A 23,237-nucleotide genomic window follows, 5' to 3' on the forward strand; every position below is an offset into this window, starting at 1 on the left:
TGTAATCTAACCTTTTCCGTACGAACATACTTGAGAATCGAAACATTGGTGTCGTATTGTGTTATTGTAATCCAGCCGGGTGTCTTCTTTTTCTTATTGAGCCAGCATCGCGCGACTAGTCAACGTTCGGGCACAATCGGGTAACTTGTGCAGACGTGGTCATACCATAAAACCGCTCGGTAAATAACATCCAAGCCACGTCTGTAACAATTGGTGTCGAGGAGTGGAATTCGAACCCGGGACTAAATTTATTAGGCCCAAATTTGTAACAGTTAGAATCGATTTGGAGCGCGTTTCCCGCGCGAAATTATAACGGCGAAATTTGAATTTGTTTTACGAAAATAAAAAATAAAAACCGAATTTTGAAAGTCGCGCTATGGCGGATCAAGACAGCTGGGGTCCGGTAGAGGAGAGAGAGGTAGGGTCGATCCAGGACCAAAATGAGGGACAGGAGGAGAGCGAAGCAGTGAGGGCGGCAGGTTCGCAAAATAGCGCCGTCACGCACGAAGAAGCGGGCGCGCAAAATGGCGCCTCGCTCATCACCGCGCCAGCGACCGTGGCAGCGCCCCCGGTGGATTTGAACTTGTTTTTTATGCAAATGAAGGCCCTTATGGACAAGAATAATGAAGAAATGGAAAGCAGAATAATGATGGGAATGAGGGCTGATAGGGAACAAATGGGGAACCGGATGGATGCTCAGAGTGAGCAAATGAGGGTTAATAGTGAGCGATTAGAGGGCCAAATGGGGGTAATGAGGGACGAAGCGAGGGGTACCAGTGAGGGGTTAGACAATAATTTTGAGGAGTTAGACAAGAAATTTGGGAAGTTAGACAATAATTTTGAGGGGTTAGACAACGGGATAAAAGAAGTGAAAAATGGGTTAATGGGGGTAGAAAATAGAATGGCTGCCCAGGAGAATCAGATAGAGGGAGTGAAAAATGGGTTAGAGGGGTTAGAAAACAGTATGGAAGGCAAATTGAGGGACATGAGGGACCAAGCGGAAAGGGAAGTTAAACAAATGGAGCAGCAGATAGAGGGGGTCAGAATGGGGGTAGAAACCAAACTGGATGCTCACAGGGAGGAAATGGAGCAGATGAGGGTGGCATCTGGGCAGGAGATGCAAGTGATGGGAGAGGAGATCAGAAGAGGAGTGAGTGAGGAGGTCGGAGGAGTGCGCGAGGAGGTGAGGCACTGTGAGGAGCACATGGAAAAGGAGGTGAGAAAGGGGACTGTAAAGTTACAAGGGGGCATAGAGGACCTGACGCAGGAGGTGGAGCAGCTGACGGTGGGACAGACGGAGTTAGTGGAGCAGGTTCAAAGGAACACTGCGGTATTAGGAGGTTTAAAGGCGACACAGAAAGAACTAAAAGATGACTTGGTAGCGACGAAGAGGGAATGTCAGATGGTACGTGAGGGACTGACAACGAGGTTGGACGAGGTGATAGAGGTAATGGAGACGAAGGACCGGCAGGTGAGGACGCACATGGAAACGGTCAAGGTAGCCTTGGAGGACGAGCTTGAGGAGACGTACCGGGGAATAAAAGAGGTGAGGCACAAATTAGAAGAAGTGGAAGAAGGGGTGAGCGAAATTAAGAAGCGACGGAGAGGGAATAACAAAGAGATAAAAGAGGAGATAAAAGAATTGGTCCAAAGTCTGTGTTTGGATCGTGATGTGCTCATTAACCGGATGAGGGATTCGCAGGTGATGGAGGAGAAGCGAAGAGGAAGAGGACCCGGTGTAAGTGGTGACCAATATGGTCGTGCGTATGATGCGCCAGGGGATTTAAGAAGCTTGGGGATTGGTTTGGATCCGGGTGTTCGTGAAAGGCCGTTGGTGAAGTGTGCGACAGGTCTGGTGTGCGAAAAAGGAGGTGTGCAAGAAAGTCCGACTCTGGGGTGTGTGAGGAAAAAGTGCGTGCCAAGGAGTGAGTGTGCTGGCGAGAGTGAGTCGGTCGTAGCGCGTGTGCGAGGGAGCACATGGAAGCGTGCTGTGGTGAGTGTTACAGAGAGTGTGCGCAAGAGTGTGCGCGAGAAAGGTGTGTGACGGACAGGTGCATGAGGAAAGAGTGCGCTGTCAGAAGTAAGGAAGAGTGTCCACCTGTGGTGAGTGTTACAGAGGGTGTAACGGGAGAGTGTGCGCGAGAAAGGTGTGTGACGGACAGGTGCATGAGGAAAGAGTGCGCTGTCAGAAGTAAGGAAGAGTGTCCACCTGTGGTGAGTGTTACAGAGGGTGTAACGGGAGAGTGTGCGCGAGGAAGGTGTGTGACGGACAGGTGCATGGGGAAAGAGTGCGCTGTCAAGAGTAAGGGTGAGTGCGCTGTCAAGGATGGAGGTGAAAGTAGTGAGAGTGACATGGAGCGTGAGTTAGTTGTGACAGGTGAGCGAGGATGGACACCTGGGATGGAAGGATGCACACCTGGAATGGTAGAGCGTGAGTGGGAATGCACGCTGGAGTTGGTGGTGAGGCACATGGTTGGGTGTGCGAATGAGGGCACACCTGTGATTATCACAGAGGAGGTGACCGAGGAGGGGGCGCGAAGAGGTGTATTGGTGAGGTGTGCGAGCAACGAATGTGTGCCAAAGTGTTCGGTGGTCAGGTGTGTGACCAAGGCTGTGAGTGGAATGGGTGTACCTGGGTGTGTAAGGAAAGGTACGAGGAGCATGGGCACGGCTGGATGTGTGAGCAAGGAACGGGCTGCGGGGTGTAAGCGTCCAGGTGAAGCATCGACGTTACACGGGTTAGAGGTTAGAGCGACTTTTAGCCGAAGCAGGCCCTCGGTGCGTGCCGGGCCTCGCTTTGAACGGCCGCGTCCAGGCTCCACTAGGCGGAGCTGGCAGCCCGATAGAAAGGGTCGTCATGGCGACCACTTTTTGGTGAGACGTGCCGTCAGGTCGAGATCGGGGCATTGGATGGCTCCGTGCCGAGATGGTGCGTGGGATCTCGGCCCGGGTAAACCCCCATCCCTGCACCGAGTGCCGGACGTATCCAGCCGCTGGCACAGAACAACCAGCATCCATTGCTTGGCTTTACGAAGCCGGGCTTTGGACAGGGATTGGCGCACCGAGAGGTATTAGTGAGTCGACTGGGTGATGAGGTTAGTGTTTTGGACCCAAAATTAGAGAAAAACAAAATTTGATGATTGGCAAAGGATTGGCAGTAGTGATTGGCAGATGATGGGCAGTGATTGGCCAAATTTTTGATTTGTTGAAATTTGATGTGCAAAATTGGTAGTAAGAGACCCCCGATGTGGTGGGATGGCAAATCCACCATCCTTCCCATGTGGGGGGCAAAGGAGCAATAGCTTATGGGGTGTATGGCAGTGAAAACTAGCCCGGGTGGGTTAGGATATTGTGTGTAGGGATCTAGAGAAGATGACCTTAGGTAACGTTAAGGTTAGTTAGTGACTGATACCTGTAGTGGGGACGCAGGTAGATTAGTGTGGATGATAATGACGTGGGAGCGCAATAGTTTAAAGGGACGACTGGGAAGCGCAAGTTTCAGAAGGGAGTAGTTAGCTGAGATGATGCCGTGTGTGTGAGGATGGAACAGGTGTGATTGCACAGGTGTGCAATTGGACAGGTGTGTGGAGCAGTGTATGAGTCGTGAGTGTGTGGATCAGCGCGAATGCGCTTGGGGAGAGAAGGGTGCAGGTGGCACCAAGTGTGAGAGCACAGGTGTGCAAGTACAGGTGTGTGGAGAGAGTTGGAGTAAGTGGTACGGAGTGGTGTGCATGGTGCGAAGGTGTGGATGGGGGAAGAGTGGACCCCTTTCACGAGTACCCGGGGCGGGTAGTGTAAGTGTTAGGTAGAGGGTACAGGTAAATTGTGGTTAGATATTGGCATCTGTGGTGCGGTTGCAGAATGGTGTTGTGGATGGGTGCATTAGTGTTGTGGAAATGGCTGGGCGTGTAGCCTGTTAGTGTGTGTAGTTGGTTGGGCACTCCACCACTGTGAGGATGTCGGCCAGGTGAGGCCGCAGGTGGGCTCTGGGAGCCGGTAGAGTTGTGGATGGGGCCCGAGGATCCGGAGGACGGACCCGGGTAGCCCAGTGCCAGAGAGGGCACCGAGTGGGGAGAGTGCGAGAGGGCCTTCCCCAGGTAGTTAGGTTAGGGTAAGGAGCAGGTAAGCTCGGAGGCAACTGCAGTGGTGGAGGTGTGCAGGTGGGTAGACCCGCTGGGAGAGGTACACGCCACAGCCCAGAAATTGTGCGAGGGCACCGGGAGATGAATCGGGGGAGTGAGACCCCAAATTGAAAAGCACCACAGTTTGGCCAATGGGAATTGGTTTTTAGAACCCATAGTGTAAGAGGGCCAATGGTTTGGCCGGAGAGAGACCCCGGGTAGTGTAAAGTTGTTAAAGTCATTTAGGAAATAGTTAGGATTGATGAACCTGTCGCACCATACGCAGCCACTTACCTGTGGTGATGATGATGACTCCACACCTGTGTTTTCTTTGTTTGTGTTGCAGGAGATGAATCGCTGTGTGGATTAGTGAGACGCATCACGACGTGGATGAGACATTGGGGTGATTCCATCTCTCCCTCCCTAGGAGGGACTGATGATGAATTGGTAATGGCAAATTATGATGAGAGTTGAAAATGGCAAATTTGATTGGTTAGGAGGGAGAGAAGACGAATTTGGTTTATGGGAGGAACGGGGAAGACAGTAGGGATGTTTGTTGATTTGTAAAGTAGATGTTTATGGGTAGTGTTGTGTTGTGTGGATACAGTAAGGGGTAAGGGAGGGGCCATGTAGGTTACCTGGTGGGGGGGGGGAGGCGTACGATAGGAACGTACCTGTCTCACCTGGTTCCCATGTGCCCCCAGTGTGCATTACCTTATATTGCGTGCACTTTTGCGCCCTTACCACCTTACTCACTTGTTTCTTCTTTTGTCTCCCACCTCCGAGGATCTGGCTTTGGGGTAGAGAGAGAGGAGAGAGAGGTGCTGGCTGCGCAGTTGTGGGCCTGCACTTTCGCTGTTTGCTGCCGGGATCGATACACCATATGGACCGCAATGTTTGTGGCCACCCACAATGGACCGCAGTTCGTTTGCGGCCAAGCACCACCCGGGGATGGACCTATGGGTCAACGTGGCACCTATGCCATAAAGGTGAACCACTGTTAATTAACACCACTGAAGGCCACACGAAGAGCAAGAGACACCTGCAGGGTTAGGGGTTGTCGCATTTATTTTTAATCATTGAACAATGGTGACTGCACCGATTGGTGGTGGGGTGGTGCTTTTGATGCTCGGGAAGGGTGCTCTGCACGTTATTAAAGGCCGTCGGCCACAGAGCACTCGTGGGTTGGTGTATCGATGTTGGCAAGCGCGCTCTCTCTATGCATAACATCTGCATGTGTTCCTCCAAAAACAGGTCCTGGATCGTAGTGTAGATATCAGCGTAATCTTGTAAATAATGCTCCCTACCGGCTGTATGTGTAGTTTGCGAATTCTTTCCGGATTCGGTTATCCTGTGGGTGTGTTTCTGTGAGGAGAAGGGTGCAACGTCGCAGGGGGACATATTTACTCATTTGTGAATATCTGTAAAACTGTCGCACTCAGGGTAGAGTTAATAGTAGAGGGAACTACATTGCGTGCCACACTAAAGTAGGTAAAGATTTATCGGGTCGGGACGCCCCGAGGGTAGAGAAGGGTGCAATGTTGCGAATATGGAATTTGGCCTCCATATCCGCTTGTAAATATTCCCCTATTTTCTCCAATACTCCCCAACTTTCCCCAATCCCCCATTCCCTAGTCCCATTGCATGTAAATAACAATCAGTAGAGCCGACCTTCCCCTTATTCCCCCATTAAATGTCGTGCCCAGGTCCACCGCACCACACGTAGACAACTTTCGGACATCTTCCTAGTTATTCTTATTCTATGTCAGTTAAGGCCTCGTTTCCATTAATTATGACTCTTCGTTGCACCAGAATGTGATTATATGGCATCAGTAGTGAGTTTAGGACCTTTCCCATACCTCCTCCCATCTTCTTCCCCGTCTACAACAACAGAGGGGCACGGCGCTGCGCGGGGGGGAGTGTGCGTCCTCCCACCGGCTCGGTTCGCCGCCATCGACAATGCGCTCCAGACGATGCGCTCCAGACCATGCGCTCCACGGGGTTACCACGAAGGGGCTCCTTGTCAGCTCCTCGTCAAGGGCGGAGCCTGGTAAACCCCCCCGCACGCACCCAATGAGAAGCAACGTGCCGATTCCACGAGGCGGAGCTAACGAGCCGAGGGCGTGTCACTCCCCGCCGGATATACGCGGCCCCGCGCCGGATGTGACGTCAGATGCGCCTCAGCTTGGAGAGAGAAGCCACCGCCACCCCCAGCGCGACGATACCTCCCCGCATCTTTGGACCGGACCGGACCGTACTGTACCCTGCCCCGAGCCCAGGAGGACCTGGAGCCATCGATCCTGCCTTTCCTAGCCATCAAACCCCCGTGTGAGTCAGCCGTTGTCCCGTTTGTCTGTCGTCTGTCCGGGGTTAATATAAGAGTGTGTCTAAGTGCCTGTCTTCCTGTAATATACCTCTAGCCCCTGTAATCTAACCTTTTCCGTACGAACATACTTGAGAATCGAAACATTGGTGTCGTATTGTGTTATTGTAATCCAGCCGGGTGTCTTCTTTTTCTTATTGAGCCAGCATCGCGCGACTAGTCAACGTTCGGGCACAATCGGGTAACTTGTGCAGACGTGGTCATACCATAAAACCGCTCGGTAAATAACATCCAAGCCACGTCTGTAACAATATATACATACATATATATACATACATATATATACATACATATATATACATACATACATATACATACATACATATACATACATATATATACATACATACACATATATATATATATACATACATACACATATATATATACATACATACACATACATATATATACATACATACACATACATATATATACATACACATACATATATATACATACACATATACACAAAGAATTAAGTTAAGCACCCCCCCCGTTTTTTTACAACCTCGCACATTACAAGTTTGTTGTCGTCAAAACAGTGTAATATACCCATGATATTGCTATATTTTCTGGAGAAGTGATATTATGGTCACATAAAAACATAACAATCATGCCGTTTTCAATATTTTATTCTGAATAATTTAAGGTGAAATTTTTTGGGAATTTTCGGCATATTTTCACCTCAATTTAAGTATGGAGCTATAGGTCCATCACGGACAGTGTGGATGACGTTTATGTTTTCTAACGTACAGTCATTGTTCTGAGAAGACCTCTAGCGATCTTTGCGTCAATAACGTGTGTAGGACCCACGTGATCGGATCACTGACTCAACCAATCACTTTTTTTCACTTTGATCACTCAATTTCATCAATGGATAATTGCTAATGTCATACCAATCATTATTTGATCTCACATACCTTAGAATATATGCCAATGTATACATATACACAAAGAATATATATTAGGGGGTGCTTACCTTAATTCGTTGTGTAGGGGTGCTTAACTTAATTCTTTGTGTATACATACATACACATACATATATATACATACACATACATATATATATATATATATATATATATATACATATATATATGACAAGTATGGCTGTCCGTTCACATCCGATCGCTGTTACACCGATTGTCTGTGAGATTAGGCGCACTATGATTGGCTCCTGGCAAGATTATCGTACAGGCTTATTAAAAGCTGATATTCAAAATCTGATTCCATATTTTTTTTACGATCGGAACTCATGGTCGAAATATTTATGTCGAAATCTTGAGTGAAATCGGAAAATAATTCGGAAAAAACAAATTTTTATAAACCCGATATATAGTTTTTTGTTTTTTTTTCGTATACAAGATCGAGGCTCGTGAAAGATTAGATTAATCACACAAAAAGTCAAACCGACACATACAACACAAAATAAGGGGAGCGGTAGACAAGATGGGGAGAGAGGGGGAAGGACACAAACACAACATTTGAGGGCAGGGACATCGAGAGAACTGTGGGAGGGAGAGGGCTTGGGGGGGGGGGGGGGTGGTTGAGGTGTAAAACATATGGACACTGCAAGGACTTCCAGGAAAGAAGTTGGAATTTCAAAAAAGTATCTGGGGTGAGTTAGTGGGGGTAGAAAAGATCAAGGTTTTGCATGGGGAAAGATAAGAGATGGTGGTAAACAGCTGTTTTAAAGACCTGGAGGGAGGAGTGGGATTGAAGGGAGTGGGGGAGTTTGTTCCAGAGGCGGGAGAAAAGGGGATTGAAAGAGTGAAGGTGAGCAGAGAGCCTAGATTTTTGACAGTTTAACCATAAGAGGGTTGCTGGCAGATCTTGTGCGACCTGTAGGAATATTCGGGGGACACAGCATAGAGAGAGCTGGGGGAGCAAGGCCGGAGAGGAGTCGGTAGAAGACAAAGACCACCAACCTGCCTGCGGTGAGTGAGTGAAAGGCCTTCGGAGTTAGCTTCATCGCAGGAGATTCCAATGATTCTGAAAGCTTTGGTTTCAACAGCGTGAAGCCGAGCTAGGTGTGAGGCAGGAGCACCGGCCCAGAGTGGGGAACAGTATTCCATTGAGCTGCGGATGAAAGCCTTGTATGTGGTGAGGAGCTCAGGTGCGCCAAGGAAGGACTTCGCACGACGGAGGATGCCCAGTCGGCGACTGGCTTTGGAGGCCAGCTTGGAAATGTGGTTTTCCCAAGAAAGATCATGGCAAATAGTGAGACCCAAAAGCATGAGCGACAGAACTTCTGGGAGAGGATTGATGAGAAAGTAGATGGGAGTGTTTTCCTGTCGGTCTTTTCGGAGAGACATAGTAAGAGTGTGACATTTGTCAAGGTTGAAAGACATGTTCCACTTGTTTGACCAGTCTGTGATTTTGTCCAGGTCTGCAGAGAGTAAAGAGGCTGCAGACTGCCGATCTGAGGGATGAGGAATGAGGAATGGAGCGGCAGAGAGTGGAGTCATCAGCAAAGAGATAGAGAGGATTTTCCAGAGAGTCGGAGAGATCATTGATGAAGACCAGAAAAAGCACAGGGTCCAGAACACTACCTTGGGGAACTCCAGCCAGAACAGGAAGGGGAGATGAGAGAAATCCATTCAGGGCCACACGTTGACTACGATCAGAGAGGAAGTCCACAAGCCATGGATACCATAAGAGGAGAGTTTGGTGAGCAGGGCGGGGTGCCAGACCGTATTGAAGGCACGCGATATGTCAAGGGAGACAGCTCTGATTTCCTGTTTGGCATTGAGGACCTCCATCCATTGTTGAGACATAGTCTGGTCTGTTCGGGGAAAAATTGTGCAGATTTGTCTACAAGCATGACATTTGGCACACTTGTAGTTTTTGACATGCTGAATTCAAATCTGCCGGGAGCTAAAGCCAATTCTCAATGGGAGCGCCATATTTGACACTTCAAAATGGCCGCCACTCAAAAACTGACTTTTCCGTTACTAGCCAACCAAAAGTCACATAATTACAATTAAAAGCACTTTTCTAGGGTTTTGGACCTCACTGATTCTAAATCTGATGTCTGTTTGACAGTAGCCTTGACAGGAAATTTCACTTTTTTTTTTTTTTAAATGTTTGACAATTTTTTTAAATTTTAATTTTTTTATTTAAAATTTTTTTTTTTTTTAATTTCAGGTGCCTGTCGTTCTGCTGTGGGAATAGAAGAATAGAGAATAGAAGTCCTAGCTGTACTGGTGGTGGATGGCAAGGATGGATGCCATCAACTGGGAGCTTTGCTGTGTCTGCCAAGAAGAAAAGGATGAACGGTTGCAGACGCCAACGGAAGAGGGCCTTGCTTCAATTGAGAAAGATCTGAATGGTTTTAAAGCCATTGGTGTCATGCCTTCTTGTTTAAAAGTGTCATGGGCTCAGCTTGATGAGGGCCAGGGCATTGCTAAGACGCTTCAGACACACAATGCCAAATATCACAAAGTTTGCAGAACCTACTGCAGTAACTCTCGCCTGAGAAGGTTCACTGAAAAAGAGGATTCTAGTGACCAAAACTCACCTAAGAAACTACGGTCCAGTTTTGCAGTGTCTTCTGCTCCTCAGAAGTCTCCTTGTTGCATAATATGTGAGGGACAGGACCAAAAGAATCTACGTAAAGTTGAAACATTTAATGTAGACACAAACTTGAAGACCTGGGCTCAGAGCACCAACAATTTCAATCTTCTGGGCAAACTGATTGCCCACGCAGCTGATGCCCACGCTGGTGACACTTAGTATCATGTACAGTGTTACTTGCACCTGAGAGACTCACCTCGTGCTGAGGATCGCAGATCATCTGCAGGTCCTCCTGCCCCTCACTTCAATTCAGTTGCCATTGCGCAAATTGTTGCTTTAGTCGAGGACTCTGACTCAGTCTTCAAACTGTCTGCTTTGCGACAGTTATATAGAACACTTGTGGAGCAACAGGGAATTCCCTGTTCTGATACCAGGGAACCACATGCCACACGGTTCAAGGAGTATCTTCTGAAGCTGCTTCCTGAGTCGACAGAGTTCTCCCAGGGCAAGGAAGTCTATATCTCTAGCAACCAGAAAGTTGGAGATCTAATAGCTGAAGCCCATAAGTCCCAGATAGGTCAGGATGATGCTTTGTTGTTGATGCGAGCAGCAGTAATACTTAGGAAATGCTGTCTCCAGAGGCAAGAACCATTTACTGGTTCTTTTGCCTCTGATTCCCTGACATCTCCCATCCCTGGACAGCTGAGAAGCTTCCTCAACATCCTGCTCCAGGGCCCCTCAATCTTGCGTGAACAGAGCAATGAGGAGTTGCAGGCGCAGGTACAAGGCAGGGCAAGAGTTGCAAGCGCCATTGCCCAGCAGATTATTTATAATACCTGCAGTGGTTCACATCATGCCACAAAGTCCAGCAACATCCGTCACAACAAAGAACATGAGACCCCTTTCCCTTTGTACCAGGGCCTCAAGCTGCATGGTGAGGGTAGGCGGAAGAAAGAGATCAATAATGCCAATGCCTTTGGGGTTTCTGTGTCTTACAGTCGTGTCTTGGAGATCAGGCGATCCATGGCACGAGCACACGTCAAACAGTTTGTCCAGGATGGAGTTGTGCTGCCCACAAACATCCGTAGTGGGGTCTTCGTGACCTTTGATGTAGACAACTTGGATAGCAGCAACCAAGGTAACTTCTCCCATGATGAGTTCCATGGGACAGCAATCAGTGTGACAAACCACCTGTCTTGGGACAACCAAGGAGTACAGCGACCCTCTATCAAGCTGGATCCTACAGACACTACTGTACCACAACTTCCTGAATCCTACACAGTGGTTCAGCCAGCTGAATTCTCAAGCAATGATTTGCATGTACCATGTACTCCAGATCTCAATTCTCGGCCATCTCATAATCTGCTACATGGAGCCAAATTCAAGGATGAGTCCTGGATGGCACATGTGTCCACAGTGCTGAAACAGGACACATTGCCAGAAGGTGAAGTTATCACCTGGTCAGGCTACAACTCCCGACTCATGAGTGATGACTCTGTGAAGCCTAAGGCATTGATAGGGGTTCTACCTCTGTTCACTGACAAAGCAGCCACACCTTCTATGATGAAACATGCAATGCATCTCACAATGCAAGGCACAGAGGCCCTCAACCCTGGTCAAACTCCTGTGCTTGGTGGTGACTAGCCTCTGTATGCCATCGCTAAGCAGCTGCAGTGGTCATTCCCTGACACAATGGGGGAAGATAAGCTGGTCCTGATGATGGGCGCTCTACACATAGAGGACAAATTGCACCAGATGATTGGTAAGTTGCTGCGGGACTCTGGGTGGAGCAACATTCTTACTCAGGCCCAGGTCCTCACATCTGGCCGTGCCCAGTCTGTGCTTCATGCGCATCATATAAAGCGCACTCGCTATGCTCACCAGGTCTCTGTCATGGGTCTGTATCTCCTCAGACAGAAGTCATACTCCAATTACTGCTCTGGTGTTGAAGGACCACCTGAGTCTCTAGAGATCTGGGCTCAAAGGTCCAGAACTCACAATCCCATGTTCATGTTCTGGTCTACCATCGTGGACCTGGAGCTCCTAATGTGCCGCTTCATCCTTTCTCTCCGTGAGGGAGACTTCCTGCTGTATGTGCAGGTCTGTGATGAGCTGTGCTCCTGGTTCCATGTGATGGACCACACAAACTATGCTCGTTGGCTACCAGGGCATGTGCGGGATATGGTCCATTTGCCTGAGAAGCACCCACAGTTGTATGCTGAGTTTCTCAAGGGGAACTTTGTTGTCCAGAGGTCACCTCACAAGTTCAGCCTCATTGGCAAGGACCAATCTCATGAGCAGTCAAACAAGAACCTTCAGGCCCATGGTGGTGCAGTTGGTCTGTATGAAAACCCTGAGGCCCTCACTCTTTTCATGCTAGCAGGTCCCGACTGCTCTCGATGTATCGAGGAGTTTGAGGCTGTGTTGGACACTGCAAGCTCACGCACTACCCATCACGAAGAAGCAAGTGCTTTGCAGACTAAGTACAAGAAAGATGTTCTGTCATTTGTGGAGATAGCTGAACAGCTAGGTAATCCCTTTGCCAATGGCCATGAGCTTGTGGCTCTACACACACAGGAGGTCATGAAAGATGAAGTTGTTGCATCGCTTGCCCAGCTTCCTAACCTTGGAAAAGATCTGCATGCCAAGTTTGTAACACAGACTCTAGACCAGGACACTTTGCCAATAACAAACACTCTCAAACGCCAAAATGTCCTCACATTTGCCAATCGCCCTGTTACCACCAAAAAGGGAGGCACATCAGGCAGTGCTCAGAGAAACTCTTCCCTCATAACCAAGCTTTTCCTGTCCTTGCAGTCTCGACCTGATGCAGACATGGAAGAGTTCTTCCGGTATGAGAATCAGAGAGAACCACAGAGTCTCTCAAACCAAGGATCACTCAGGTCTGGCAAAAAGTCGGACATTCTAGAGCACCTAAAGGCATCCACTGGTCGCTCAGCTGCAGCCAAAGCAGCCACAGTTGTGGTACTTGACATGGCAGCTGTTGTTCACATGGTGCGGCCGACCTCAGCACACACATTCACTGATTATGTGTCACAGCATTTGGTGCCATTTGTGGAGTCACAGGTAACTCCAACTGTCACACGGGTAGATGCTGTCTGGGACCCCTACCCAGAGGACAACCTCAAAACCCTGACACACCATCGTCGTGGCTTAGGCCCATGTACCAGGATTGGGGATGGCCAGACCCGTATTCCAAAGAAGGACTGGAACACTGGGTTCCTCAAGAATACTGACAACAAGAGGGAACTGTTCCCCTTCCTGAGTGCACAGCTTGTAAAGCAGGATCTGGGTGGGAGACTTCTCCTCAGCACCAACAAGGAGAGTGTTCTCTCCAACAAACAACATGACGTGTCTGGTCTTCAGCCATGTAACCACACTGAGGCTGATACCAGGATACTGCTCCATCTTGCCCATGCAGCACAGCAGCGCCACCAGGTTGCCTTGGTGCGCACAGTCGACAGTGATGTGGTCATCCTGGCCATTCACTTCTTTTCATCACTTGGGCTGTCCCAGTTGTGGGTCTGTCTCGGCAGTGGGAAGAAGATGCGTGACATTCCTATCCACACTCTCTCTGCCCAGCTGGGACCATCAACGTGCCTGGCACTGCCACTATTCCACGCGGCCACAGGCTGTGACACTGTGTCACACTTCCTGGGATGTGGTAAGAAGTCAGCCTGGTCAGCCTGGCAGAGCACACCAGGACTGACGGACACCCTTGTTGCCCTCACCAGTGAACCCCAAGAGCTCAGCCCACAGTCCCAGCACATGCGCACTCTAGAGCGCTTTGTTGTAGTCATGTACAGCAAGGGCTGTGGTCTGGAAAGAGTCAATGAGGCTAGGCTTCGACTCTTCACAAGTGGGAAGAAGACACTAGAGGCCTTACCACCAACACAAGCTGCTCTATATCAACACATCCGCAGAGCAATGCTGCAGGCCAGCTTCTTCTGGAGTCAGGCAACGTCTGTTTACCAGGACATCCCTGACTTCCATGACTGGGGGTGGCACAAGGACAGCAGTGGTGGGTGGTTGCCCTTCTGGACAACCCTTGAGGACAGCAGCAAGGCCTGTTCCATCCTTTTGCAGTGTGGCTGTGCGAAGTCATGCACAGGGAACTGCAAGTGCTGCAGAGCTGGCGTTCGTTGCACAATTTTGTGCAAATGCGAAGGTGGATGTGTGAACAATGAGAATTCATGAATCAGTGTGACACCAGTCACAGCACGTGATATGATTGATACATTTATTGATTGATTGATTTACTATTAATATATGTAAATTAATTAATTAATATTAACATAGTGCTTAATGGTTATTAGCCTGATTTTGTTGATCAATAAAGGATACCTTGATCTCTTGGTTTTACTTGTTTTACTTCCTGATTTATGACTTTAAGTGTCAAAGTTATGCAAAATTTATTATAATATTCACCGGCGGCCATATTGGATTTTCCAATTTGGCGATCCCTGTCAAGGCTACTGTCAAACAGACATCAGATTTAGAATCAGTGAGGTCCAAAACCCTAGAAAAGTGCTTTTAATTGTAATTATGTGACTTTTGGTTGGCTAGTAACGGAAAAGTCAGTTTTTGAGTGGCGGCCATTTTGAAGTGTCAAATATGGCGCTCCCATTGAGAATTGGCTTTGGCTCCCGGCAGATTTGAATTCAGCAGGTCACAAACTACAAGTGTGCCAAGTTTCATGCTTGTAGACAAATTTGCACAATCCCCCCTTAAAATCCCCCTAACAGACCAGACTAACAGCAGAAGCAACATGTCCAGAGTAGAATGACCTGGTCTCAATCCAAATTGATGACCGGAGATCATGCCATTGGAGAAGAGGAAGGATTTGATATCTGAAGCAATGATGGATTTCATGACTGCTGATAATTGGGAGCAAGCAGGCTGATTGGTCTGTCGTTGCAAGGATCTGTTTTTGCACCTTTTTTGTGTAAAGCGGTAATGTTTGCTGATTTCCAAGATGCTGGCAGATGACCTTGAGCAAAAGAGAGGGTGAGATAGAGCGGCAGAGCAGGATTTTAGGACACGTGGGCTGATGCCATCTGGTCCAGTTGCAGAATCAAGAGTTGAGGTTTGACAAAAACTTCTCCACCTTGCCAGGAGAGGACACAGAGTCCAGGAGCAGTTGGGTTCGACTGGGTGAGGTGGGAACAGAGAGAGATTGGTTTGGGACACAAGATTTTGAGGCAAACACAGAGTTGAGGCATTCGGCTTTGTCACGTGCGGTGTCAACTGTGTAGCCATTTGAGGTAAGGGAGGGGATGGAGGGGAAACAAACACCAGAAACGGATTTGACCAGACACCACCAGGATTTGGAGGAAGGAGACTGGTTTGAGAGTGTAGCCTTGAGTGTGGAGAGATGGTGCTTCCTGGCACTCCTGACTCCTGAGGGTGGACACACTTGTTCCGAGCTTGGTGGAAGGAACTGAGATTCCTTCAGTTGGATTTGCCTTCCAAGAGGCAAAGGCAATTAAATAATATGCTCCACGGGATGTGAGGTAAAACAGTTCCGAACAGAAGTGTTATGTTCACAATTGCCATCAGTTCCCTATAACTTTTGTCAGTGTAAAAAAGACCAACAGCAACTATTAAAAGCATCATCAAATGTTGAAAGGTTGCAGCCCATTGGCATCACACGTGTTCTGAGACGCAGTTTGTGTAGGCTTCAGGCCTTCTGATTTATAGGATAATTTATTTATGGTCCAGTGGAATTGTAATCAATGTAAGCTATATAAACATTCAGTATTTTATATGCACATCAGCAATAGCAATGTTTTGGCTTCAGTACATAACCTGATTTATTATTTCGAGGCATTGAGCAATCCAGCCAGTATTCTGTGCCTGTGCACCATCCGCACTTTTTTTTTTTTTCAGAAGCGAATGAGGCTGTGCTTATACATCGCTCATGTTTTTAAAATATATCTGTAGCAATCAAGGCTGCACTTATACACCATAGGTTTGTGCATTCCACATTTACGCTTGAAGCATACCAAAGAAATCCCGCCGAACGTTTTGAATACGGAGTGAATGAATACGGAATACAAAAATACGGAGTTCCGTGCTATACAGAAGGAGTTTCACCCATTTGTATATACTGTATATAAAAAAACCATGACCTGGAGTCATCATCAAGGAATTTCTGTCATGATGTTATGTCAGCTGCCTATTCGACAACTGCAGAAAATGAGGGAGTACCTTCACGATACAGTGTCTGTGGATTTATTGGGAGCTGCCACTTTCTTTGCATATAATTGAAGTCGTATTGTAGCTAAATTTTGGCAACTATATGATGTAGTAGATTATAATCTGCAACAAAACAATGGCAGATTAATGAAACCAATGCAATAAAACAAGCATACATGCTCGTTTATAACAAGAAAAAAGTTAAATATGATGGCTCTCAGGTGCCAACAAATGGCCTATTTCTGGAACTTTTTGAATGGCGCTTTTGAATTAGCAACAACTAAGTATGGATATGGAAATTTTGCCAAAGAAATCAGCTGCTAATGCAAAAATCCAAAGAGCAAAATTAAATAACAATGAAAATATTTTGCCATTATTTACAATTTGAAACTAGAACGGCACTCGGTAGAGCGCATACTTCTGCCAGGCTGAACAGTTTAAGTTTCGTATCCCATTGATAGGTCGGATCTGCATCCGGACTTGAACCAAAATCTAATCGGCTTGTTCTTGTCACCTACCCAACAACCACCAAGTTTTGTCATAATCCGTCCACAACTTTTTGAGATCCAGTATTGTGATATACAGTCAAGGTATATTGTGATATACAGATATACAGCCTGGTGTTGGCTGAGCGGTTAGGGTGCCAGCTTGGGATCCTAGGATCCTGGGTTCGAATCCCGGTCGATCGCTGAATTAACGCCAGGGGGGTGACTCAGCCTGTCATCCTTCCGAGGTCGGCAAATCGAGTACCAGCTTGCTGGGATGAATGATCACGGTGTGTACCCCGATTTAGAATAGGTACACCGTATCCCTGCGCATTGTAAGAGCGTGACCAAGGGTTGGCGTCAGGAAGGGCATCCGGCCATAAAAACATTGCCTCAAACAGGAAATCATGATCGTCATGGGGCCCGCAAGGCTAACCCCCGCTCTAGCGGGGAAAATGGCCTTAAAACGATCATTCATTCATTCATTCAGTCAAGGGATACATTCCTGGAAAATGCCACAGATGTCGAATCCACGAATGTGGGGGCATTGTTTAAATGGGAAAAGTGGTGATAGGTTCCCGGACGTTCCCGATTCACGGAAAATCCTACGAATGTAGAGGAAAATCCGAAAATGTTGAAGAAAATTCTGCGAATGTCAAGGAAAATCCACAAATGTCAGGGAATTGTTTCATTGGGGAAAAGAAATGAATGAATGAATGATTCATTTTCATTGGGGAAATATTTCATTGGGGAAAAGGGGATAGGCAATTGCACTAATACATGCAGTGGAGTGTTTTCATTGTGTAACTCGTGGGGCATAACATGTCACGCTGCAGGTGGTGGATGCGGTGAAGCGTCTTCATTGTGCGACATCTCGGTTGATGCCATATGGTGCAGCCGCTAGTAGCACTAATAGATGCTGTAGAGGGTTTTCAATCTTACTTGCTGGGGATAATGTGTTACACAGCTGGTGGGACATCCGACAAAGATATGTTTACAATGTGAATGGTGGGACATCCCGTGAAGTCATGTTTACAGTGTGAATGGTCAAACATCGCAAAGCTCGTGTATAGCGTGGCTAAAATATTTTTTATGTGCCAGCGAAAAAAACGCGAATATGCGGGACACGGGCCGCAAATGTAGAAGCAGGTTGCAATTTATCAACCGTGAATACACGGAACCCGCGAATGTTGGGACAGTGAATTTCAAGGCCCGATTATATATCATTTTGGCCCTATCATTCAAAGATGAAGAATCAAATTTAAAAATTATCGGATCCAGATCTTCATCAAAATAGAATCGATTCGTCCTTTTCACACACTCAACCTGACCACCAGGTTTCATCCGAATCCGTCCATAACTTTGAGATATCCTGCTCACAGATAGACACAGAATTAAAAGTTTGACAAAGACATAAAAGTTTGACAGAATAAAAAGAGACAGACAGGGGTGAAAACATAACCTCCGTGCACCTTTGGTGGCGGAGGTAAAAAAGGAGACACAAAGCATCTGTATTTTTTTTTACATGCAGAATTGGAGCATGAAGAAGTGAATATCATTCCACAAGGCAGAAAAAAAAAATCTGAGAACATACCCCAAGAAGGATCTGTTCTCAGAGAAGAACAGTGACCCCAAAAAGGAGAACAACACTTGGGGCTCAGCCCACACCCCTTTGTGGTACAGCATTTCTCATTCCAGTTTGTTCTTATGGAAGGTTTAACAGAGCTTTAAATATAATAAAACGCACAAACAAAAGGTGGAGAAGATGACCTATTCCCATGTGCAATGAACGTTACATTCCCTATCTGCAGGAGATAAATGAAATTACCTTTGGTGTGATGAAGAAATATTGTGACGTTTCGTTTATAGAAACTGTGTTGACGATAATGTCAAAAACTCTTCTTTCATTTGTGGGATCCATACCCTATAAAGAAGAAATCATGGAAAGATGAAATAATGAGAAGAGTTAATATGATATGAAAATGAGCAAGTTTTCCAGCTGTAATTGAGAATATGGTTTCTTTCATGCACGTCTGTCTTTCTTCAAAGGTCAGAATTGGTAACGGAAATCCATATTTAATATTTATACACAGAGCTGGGTATAAATTATACCCAAATAGAGCTGGACAACTTGCTCAACATAAACACAGATGCACATTTTACATCATTATCTATATTATAAAAAGAGCCGTGTCTGTCTGTCGTGTTATAACATGAGAACGGATGAATTGAGTTCAATAAATCCAACTACGGTGGATTCGGGTAACTCCAGGGAGTGTTTGTGATCCCCCCCCCCCCCCCCCCCCCAAATTTTTAAAATATATATATATAGATTTTTATTATGGGTACATGGACACGCATCTCAAAACTGCAAATGCCAACACGTGACTAGAGTTATCCCTGCACGGAGAGCAGGATCTCCCAGGAATCCTTTTTTTTTCATAGATTAGCCATCACAGTACAGATTGGTATTTCGATCAGCAAAGCGACGGGTCTTATATTCTAGTTCTTAAATGAAACAACGTTTCTTGAACAGGTTATGTCCCTCTCCCTCCCCCCACTCCTCGACCACAACATTCATACGACTTGGGACAAACTATGTTACATTCTCAGGATACGAGATGATAAGAATGATTAATGCTGCTACTACTTACTACTGCTACTACAATTTTGTTCATCTTGTGGGTGTCAGCCGAGAGGGAACATTTAACCCAAGTCTTCCATGAATTGGCTGACCAAGCCTGACATTGAACTGTAGCCGATTTGGGCACGAATTTGGAATTTGTTCCGGATTCCGACAATATCTCGACTGCAGTTTGCTAATGACAGAGGGATTTTAACATCCACCAGGAAATGCCAGCAGGTGAATATCCAGTTTAACATCAATCTGAGGGACAGTGCACTCACTGATGTGATTAGTGTGAAGTACTAAACTGGCACTTCATAGTGAGGCTGATAATCAAACCCAGACCCGACAGATCAATGTTGTGTGCAAACCATGTTTGTTTGTTTGTTTGCAAACCATGCAAACCAAACCATCATGCAGAACCAATACCAAAAAAAGTGTCAAAAGAAACGAAAAATTGGGTTTCAAGATATTTTAAGATCATTTTGTGCTTATGTACGGCTGCACCAAATGAGCACATTCGTAACATGTACAAAAGTGAACAACCTGGTTGATTTCATCCACAACCCGAAAGGGGCACTTGTTGAGTTCTTGTAGAGCCAAAAGATAAAGCATGGTAGAAACACTGCGTTCACCACCACTCTGGTGGTATTGTGTAAGCTCTTGGAGCTTGGAGGCACTACGAAACTTCACCTGAATACGAATCCCATACGTGTCGTACTCCTCCTACAACAAACAGAGAATGCTTTAATGGCTGATGTCCTGGTGGGAAAGCAAGTCAGTACATCAACTACACCAACCCAAGACTGCACATTTATTAATGATCAAGACAAATTGCCACGGATGGTCTAATATGCAATTTCTCTTCAGCAATTCAATAGTATCCCTGCGCATCGTAAGAGGCGACTAAGGGTTGGCGTCAGGAAGGGCATCCGGCCATAAAAACATTGCCTCAAAAAGGGAACCATGAGGTCATGGGGCCCGCAAGGCTAAGCCCCACTCTAGCGGGTAAAAATGGCCTTAAAACAATCAATCATTCATTCATTCATTCATTCAATTCAATGATTTTATGTGCGTCAATGGATATCCCTCTGCCTGCATTACATGTCAACCCACTGTTAAGTTCAATTTTGATCAAAGGCCACATTACAATCAAAAGCATCATGCAGAGAGAAAATATACAAATGGAACAGAAACCGCATCAGATCCTTCTAACTTGATTTATCATGGGCAAAATGATTTAAAGGGAACATGACCGTTGACATTTGACCTGTTGAACCCAAAATTGAATCAGTTCATCTTTGTATTACAGTCGATACCTGTGGTAACTTTGGCTGAAATCTCTTCAGTGGTTCACAATTTATCATGGTAACAAGTCAAGTGAATCCACTTGGATTCCGCCCAGGTTGGCACATGGAAATTATGATGTAGCATAATTATCATCTCGGGTCAAGATTTGAAATTATGCCATGGTTTTTGTAAAATTGCTACTAGTATTCACATTATGTACTTTCACCAAAACATACATCATCATAGAAACATACATATAATTTGGGTCCTCTGGGTCATTTGGGTCCTCTGGGTCATTTGGGTCATTTGGGTCCTCTGGGTCCTCTGGGTCCTCTGGGTCATTTGGGTCCTCTGGGTCATTTGGGTCCTCTGGGTCATTTGGGTCATTTGGGTCCTCTGGGTCCTCTGGGTCATTTGGGTCCTCTGGGTCCTCTGGGTCATTTGGGTCCTCTGGGTCATTTGGGTCCTCTGGGTCATTTGGGTCCTCTGGGTCATTTGGGTCCTCTGGGTCATTTGGGGCCTCTGGGTCATTTGGGGCCTCTGGGTCCTCTGGGTCATTTGGGTCCTCTGGGTCCTCTGGGTCATTTGGGTCCTCTGGGTCATTTGGGTCCTCTGGGTCATTTGGGTCCTCTGGGTCATTTGGGTCCTCTGGGTCATTTGGGTCCTCTGGGTCATTTGGGTCCTCTGGGTCATTTGGGTCCTCTGGGTCATTTGGGTCCTCTGGGTCATTTGGGTCCTCTGGGTCATTTGGGTCCTCTGGGTCATTTGGGTCATTTGGGTCCTCTGGGTCATTTGGGTCCTCTGGGTCATTTGGGTCCTCTGGGTCATTTGGGTCCTCTGGGTCATTTGGGTCCTCTGGGTCATTTGGGTCCTCTGGGTCATTTGGGTCCTCTGGGTCATTTGGGTCCTCTGGGTCATTTGGGTCCTCTGGGTCATTTGGGTCCTCTGGGTCATTTGGGTCCTCTGGGTCATTTGGGTCCTCTGGTTCATTTGGGTCCTCTGGGTCATTTGGGTCCTCTGGGTCATTTGGGTCCTCTGGGTCATTTGGGTCCTCTGGGTCATTTGGGTCCTATATTCCTATCCTATAACATATATATCCTATAACCTATCCTATATATATCCTATATCATATAACATATATCCTATATATCCTATAACATAACATATAACAAATATATCCTATATTATGTACTAGCGAGCGGCCGCGTACCAGCCAAAGGGGTAGCCCATGGTTAGCCTAAATATAGATTTGATGACGTCATGTTTACACATCTGAGCGACAGAAACTGGCTACACATCTGAGCGACAGAAACGGAGCTTCACTTTTGGAGAGACAGAAATTCCCAGGCAAACGCTATAACGCACCAGGTTTACAACCTGTGCGTTAATAAAACAAAAACCGATGGCGGACGGACAGATGCACGTTCAAATCTTAAAACATAATGCCTCTGATCTTCAGCTGCAGAAACATAAAAATGCATATTACCAATATACAAGCTTTTTGATATTTTTCAGACGAATGGTTAATGCCCAAAACGCAAGATTCTTCTCGTTTCCTATGGTAGTTTGTGTACGTCAATCAACGTCCTGTTGATTTTATCCATCGTTCTACCTGTCTGCCGTCGCAGCCTCGCATGGCGAGGCCTACGCCTTTAAAAGCAAGACTAGTTCTTCATTCTAATTCAAATATAAAACTGGATGAAAAATACATGTACAATGTGTTGATAACGATCTATTTTATCAATACGTCAAAATACTATAAACACTCCTTGAATGTTTTGTCTAATGGGACAAGTCTTGTCTAATGTACAAGCATTTAAAACGCTATCATCCTGTACCTAAAAAAAAGAAAGAAAAAAAAGTTCTGCTGTTCCAAGCACAATCATCGATTTTGAAAACGTTCCCACTAAATGTTCCGCACACTTCCAAGCTCAGTGAGATGCAATTACCTCATTTTCAAAGTGAAGATCAACCTGTCCGACACAATTCATATTGGCGAAGTATGAAGAAAATTTTTTGTTTATTCCATCCACTAGCAGCTGCAACGGTGCCAGCCATTTCTCCTTTGCCTGTACCCAAATGAAAGCAAGGAAAAGGTCTTACATCTCATACACATCACCAGGATAAAATGTTTCAAATTTTTTTTTTAATGCAGGCAGTAAAGATGTTATCGTTTTAAAATGTTGAACCCAAAATTACAAACATATAGCGAGAGGGTATTGTAAAAGTGCAAGAGTTTTTTTTCTCTGCATCGAAAAAGGGCCTCGTCAGCCTGTTTTGTAATTGCAAAATAAGAGCATCAAGAAACACTTAACTGTTGTCCTCCCATCGTATGAAATTTCATTCCATCCCTTCACCCAGCCTTGGCAGGCATATACCCACCAGTTATAAGTATATGTAAACAATATACAATCAACAGAAAGTTTAATACTACATATTAAAAAAATAACAGGGAAGAATTATGGAGAATGGCATTGGTAAGGCTGTGGCGATAGTGGCTTTATATGCGACGAGAAAGAGCTAGCACAAACTTGTTGATTGCATCGACAAAGTTTCATGAAGAAATGGTTTTAAAATGTACCCATAATTGTATT

The 23,237-nt window shown here is 46.2% G+C and overlaps 1 protein-coding gene across 7 annotated transcripts in view; it reads right to left on the minus strand.

Annotated features, from left to right (window-relative positions):
• The window catches only part of SMC5 (structural maintenance of chromosomes 5), a 314,964-nt gene that overhangs the window by 19,544 nt on the left and 272,183 nt on the right, over positions 1–23,237 (minus strand). For all 7 annotated transcript variants that reach the window (XM_078772122.1, XM_078772124.1, XM_078772121.1 and 4 more), the window contains 3 exons: positions 22,593–22,712; positions 19,900–20,079; positions 18,556–18,651 (listed from right to left, as the gene is read on the minus strand). In XM_078772122.1, coding sequence (XP_078628248.1) covers positions 18,556–18,651; positions 19,900–20,079; positions 22,593–22,712 — 396 coding nt within the window. The remainder of the gene's footprint in view (positions 1–18,555; positions 18,652–19,899; positions 20,080–22,592; positions 22,713–23,237) is intronic.

Source organism: Myxine glutinosa, chromosome 2 (genome assembly GCF_964187855.1).
Source record: "Myxine glutinosa chromosome 2, kmMyxGlut1.1, whole genome shotgun sequence".
Lineage (NCBI taxonomy): Eukaryota > Metazoa > Chordata > Myxini > Myxiniformes > Myxinidae > Myxine > Myxine glutinosa.